Here is a 5,266-nt window from a genome sequence, read left to right on the forward strand (position 1 = left end):
CCATCTCTGCAGCCATGGTGCTCCGAATCTTGGGGTTCCTTGGCGGCACAAAGGAAAGATTGGGTCCAGTGTTGTTGTTGTAGTTGTTGTTCATGTTGCTGCTGTTACTACTGTTGTTGTTGTTGTTGTTGTTATTGTTGTTGATGGTGATGGTGATGATGATGTTGCTGCTACTGCTGTTGTTGTTGTTGATGTTGATGATGATGATGATGATGATGATGATGATGATGATGATGATGATGATGATGTTATTACCGCTGTTGTTGTTGTTGTTGTTGTTGTTGTTGTTGTTGTTGTTGTTTGTTGTTGTTTTTGTTATTATTGTTGTTGTTGTTGTTGTTGTTGATGATGATGATGATGTTACTACCGCTGTTGTTGTTGTTGTAGTTTTTGTTGATGTTGCTGCTGTTACTACTGTTGTTGTTGTTGTAGTTGTTGTTGTTTTGTGAAGGGGTGTTTCCGTCCCCATCGACATAATGTAGATAATTTAGGAGACAGTCTGTAAGGGCCAGCCCGGGCTGAGAGGATTACAATGTCGCAGCAGAAAGACCGAGATACTCGATAAACGTTCTCCCCACACGGGAATCGAACTAGGATATTCTGCGTGCGAAGGCGAAGCACCTAACAGCAACATCACAGAGTTAAAGTAGTCGAAGGTCATATGTGAGGCAGCGTGGTGGAATCAGGCTCTCGTCAAAATAATCAAAGTGAAGAAACTTGCATTTTTCTGCTAGTTTGTGAATTTTTATCAAATGTTTGTTTTTTCGCTCAACACCTTTCATGCCCTTTAAATAACTCATTTCTGTGTGAATTTTTCTGAAAAATGTTTATTGAAGGCACAAAAATTGTACATTTTCAGTTACCACGGACTCTTAAGCTAAGGAAAAAAACGAATCTTTGGCCGCCATTTTCTCACTAATTTTACCTCTGAAAACACATGACCCCCACCTCCTTCATTCGCAAATATCTTGACTTGTATTCAAGATAAATGGATATTTTTTTTATCCAAATAAACACAAGTGAACAGGCTTTAAGATGATACCAATAACTCTACACGCCCAAAAATTTACGAGAGCCTGATTCCACCACGCTGCCTCACATATAGAAAGATTTATGTTTTCAGTTCGTTGTATACAAAGTGTGTGCCAAGACGCGGTGGAATCAAAGCGATCGTCAGTTTTGGAATATATTATTATATAGTTATTGGCATAATCTTAAAGTTTATTCGCTAGTCTTGCCTTCTATGAAGCAAAGACATATCTACATTAAACAGAAGTCGAGATTTAAGAGACTAAATGAGGAGGGGGTCGCCTACTTTCAAAAGTAATGTTAGCGAGAAAGTGGCTGCCGCCAAAGTTTTGTGACTTTCAAAGTTGAAACTACACATTTACATTTTGTGTGCCTTTGATCAAAGTTTTTCTGTAAAGTTTTTTTTTCAGTTTTTACAGAGATGTATTTTTGAAAAGACATAAAAGGTGTTGAGCCCAAAAATAAAATTGAATTTTTTAATTGGCCACACGGGCGGAAAGATGTTGGATCCAAAGATCAGAAGAAGTCAAATGAACACACAATGTAAACATGCACCATGATATAATCGGATTTTTTTATACGCCCTGTAAAACTGTCCCCGTCGGTGTTATGCAAGAACAATTCTGAAACTATGCAAACTGAGCCTAAAAAATTTTTAATTATGCTATTCTCTTAATTTTAACAAAGAATGATGAAGAAAAATAATCAGAAATTAAGCAAACAAATGATCAAATTTTGCTACATTATGCGGGGTGCATAAAACTACGGGAACAGATATAAGCGCTCTCGAGCCAGATTTCTAGATGGATGCCCTTCCGAACAATAGACACAGGAAAAACAATCCAGACTTTGAAGCTAAAAGGTCCCAAATTTTGGACACCACAAAGTTCACAAAACAAGAGAGTTGAGAAACATAATACAAACTTATGTAACCATGAGGCGATGGGCTAATCTTAGTTTTATTAAGAGTTTTACGGCACTTGCAACACAATAAGGTCATGTAAGAACTGAAGATTAGATGTGTTACAAGAGAGTAACAAACACAAAAAAGAAGGAAGAGAGATTAGGACGAAAGATGTTTGATGGGAAAGAAGGAGCAAACCTCACCAGAGCACTCGCAAACCACCCACGGGCTAGTCTAAAAAAGAAAATTGGCAATACTTTAACTGAACGCACATGTTCCTTCATTCTACTCACCATAACGCACATGTTCCTTCATTCTGCTCACCGCCTCACTCCCGTTCTAGATGAGTTCGACCCAGCACATGTTGTACAGCTGTGGTATGATGAGAAAGTGGACTACAATTACGACAGTTTGAGATGCACACCAGGGAAAATGTGCGGTCACTATACTCAGGTGAGATACCTGTCTACCTACTTACTTACCAGCCTACCTAATATCCAACCAAGCAATATTCTACCTACCCGCCTACCTACCTACCTACCTACCTACCTACCTACCTAACTACCTACCTACCTACTTACCTGCCTGACTACCTACTTACTTACCAACCTATCTAACACCCTACCTGGCAATCTACCTACCCGCCTACCTACCTACCTACCTACGTACCTACACACTTATTTTCTTACCTGCCTGCGTGGGTGGTTGGTGTGTGCTCTGGTGTGGTTTGCTTCTTCTTTCCTATCAAACATCTATTGTCTTTACCCCCCCTCCTTCTTTTTTTGTGTTTGTTACTCTCTTGTAACAACTCTAATCTTCAGCACTTATATGACGTTATTGTGTTGCAAGTGCCGTAAAACACTTACTAAAACAAAAATTATCTGCCTCCCTACCTACCTAATTGCCTGTCAACATGCCTGCCTATATAACTAGCAATATTCCTACCTACCTACCTACCTACCTACCTACCTACCTACCTACCTCTCTACCTACCTACCTACCTATCTACCTTCCTCTCTACCTACCTACCTACCTACCTACCTATCTACCTTCCTCTACCTTCCTACCTACCTTCCTACCTACCTACCTACCTACCTACCTACCTACCTACCTACCTACCTACCTACCTACCTACCTACCTACTTAGCGCTACCTGCCTTCGTACCCTCCTACCCACCTATCCATCTTCCTAAGCAGCCATCTACCGACCTAGGGCACATACTTCACTATTGTGTGTTCTCTATAGTATTATTATGGCCAAGTGCTCGACAGTCGAAATGATATGCGCTGTTATTACATGTAGTAGCCAGAAGTGTGTAATACATTTTTGTATACATTTTTGTATTTATACGAAGTCAAAATGAAATAACGGCACAGGTATGTAAAATGTGAAGAAGTTAAAGTTGTTTCAGACCTCCACCGTCCCTCATTTTTCAAAACCTATAATTTGGCGGGTCACAACTTCGACTTTCGGTCCGTAGGTTCAAGAATGGTTAACGAGACGCAGAAAATAAATGCGTTTTATTAGATCATTCTGGGATTAATGCGTTGGAAATAAAACGCATTTCTACATGGGTGATCTGATAAAACGCATTCTTCTTATTTGTTTGTTTGTATTTAGCTCAAATTCGATTAAATTTGGTTTAGTCATGGTAAATGAGATATATCTTCATGTGGGATAGTCAAACAAAAACATAGGTGCTATTTGTTTGTTTAATTAGCACACAAAAACCACTAAATCGCGATTATCTCGAAACCTTGATTTTGATTTAAAAAATGCGTTTTATCAGATCGCGGCAGTACTGTGTATAATGTTATGGTGACCCAAATGTAGCCACACGGAAAGTCAAGACTCTGGGGGTGAGTGTGAGTACAGGGTCAAGTTAATACTGAATTGTTGGCGGGGCCTGGGGGGTGCAAGTTTTACCTAGCTCTTACGCTACGAAGCGACTCAATATTAGATGCACTCCACAATAAATATATCATTTAGAGTTAGAGCTCAGGAACAAATTTTAAATATGTCTTTCCTCTTCCTCTTCTATCCCATGGTTGGGGCAACCGCGGGGGCACAACTGCATCATCTGACTACCAGCTCTCGCCACTTCTGGTGGACATCGGCCCATGGTTATGACCTTAGAGAGGGGCGGGCACCGCCAAGCGTCTCTGCCCAAGACACACCACAAGGAATGACAAACAGCTCCGATACTGGCCTAGGGGTTAGGCTCTCGGACTCGCAACCGTAAGGTCGTGGGTTTGAATCCTATCAGGGACCCGACGTTGTGTCCTTGGGAAAGGCACTTTACACAAATTTTCCTCACTTCACCCAGGTGGGAATGGGTACCCAGCTATAAACAATGAAAGATCTTGTCAGTTTGTTAGTGTTTGCTTACTGGGCTGCTTGCACTACTGTTTGCTTCCCGGGAAGCTGAGAATGTTTCTGAGTGTTCTATGGTCTGCTGGGGTAATAATGTAGTGTAAAGCACATAGAGCTTGCTGTCGAGCGGGGTTATGCGCTATACAAATGCTATTTATTATTATTATTATTATTATTATTATTATTATTATACTAAATACATGTATGTCAGAATGAGGGAAAAAAACAACCTCGGTGAATAAGTAAAGCCTTGCTACTTTTGCTCTCTCACTTTCTCACAGGTGGTGTGGGCCAACAGCCGAGCTGTAGGGTGTGGAGTTCGATACTGTCCCTTTCTCCAACAGGCATCCCAGTTTGGTTTCTCCAAAGGCTACAATGTGGTGTGCCATTACGGGCCAGGGTATGTTAATTAACACACAGAGCAGACAGTATAATAACTTTGCGCGCAGATAACTTCTTCCTCTTTTTTCTTCTTTTATTTAACTTCTTCACTGTTGAGTAGACGTGTGTTCTGGCTTGTATTCACCACTTATATGATTGTTTCATCTGGTTAATTAACAAAAGACGTTTTAGTTGGTTTAGTTACAGCTTGTGATTTTACGTATTCTGAAACAATTCTCTGTGTTTAAGTTTAAATATTCCTTGAATTATCAATTTATCTTGTCAGTAGGCCCTACATATGTTGATGGTAACTTTTCAGCAGTGAAGGGGTTAATGCTTACACTTACAGATAAATTGATTTACAGGCATTGGGGAACATGTTGTAAGCTTTTCTACACTTTACTCTTACTGGAATGTGGGAGAAAAGGGACGCAACGGATGCATCCGTCGAGGTAAAACATGAAAGGGGAAGATGAGAATGTGGGCATCGTGGTTCATGTGAGTGTTTGTACCGCTGGAGGGGTTGCACCTCCTGTTGGTGTGCAGTGAGACAATTTATCCCCCCACCCCCACCCCCA

At 40.6% G+C, this 5,266-nt stretch overlaps 1 protein-coding gene across 1 annotated transcript in view; it reads left to right on the forward strand.

Annotated features, from left to right (window-relative positions):
- The window catches only part of LOC101847839 (GLIPR1-like protein 1), a gene marked incomplete in the record, with an annotated part of 24,527 nt that overhangs the window by 15,981 nt on the left and 3,280 nt on the right, over window positions 1-5,266 (forward strand). Inside the window, 2 exon segments of the mRNA XM_013087695.2 lie at window positions 2,277-2,386; window positions 4,589-4,707. Coding sequence (XP_012943149.1) covers window positions 2,277-2,386; window positions 4,589-4,707 — 229 coding nt within the window.

This window comes from Aplysia californica, unplaced genomic scaffold (genome assembly GCF_000002075.1).
Source record: "Aplysia californica isolate F4 #8 unplaced genomic scaffold, AplCal3.0 scaffold00624, whole genome shotgun sequence".
NCBI classification, from domain to species: Eukaryota; Metazoa; Mollusca; class Gastropoda; order Aplysiida; family Aplysiidae; genus Aplysia; species Aplysia californica.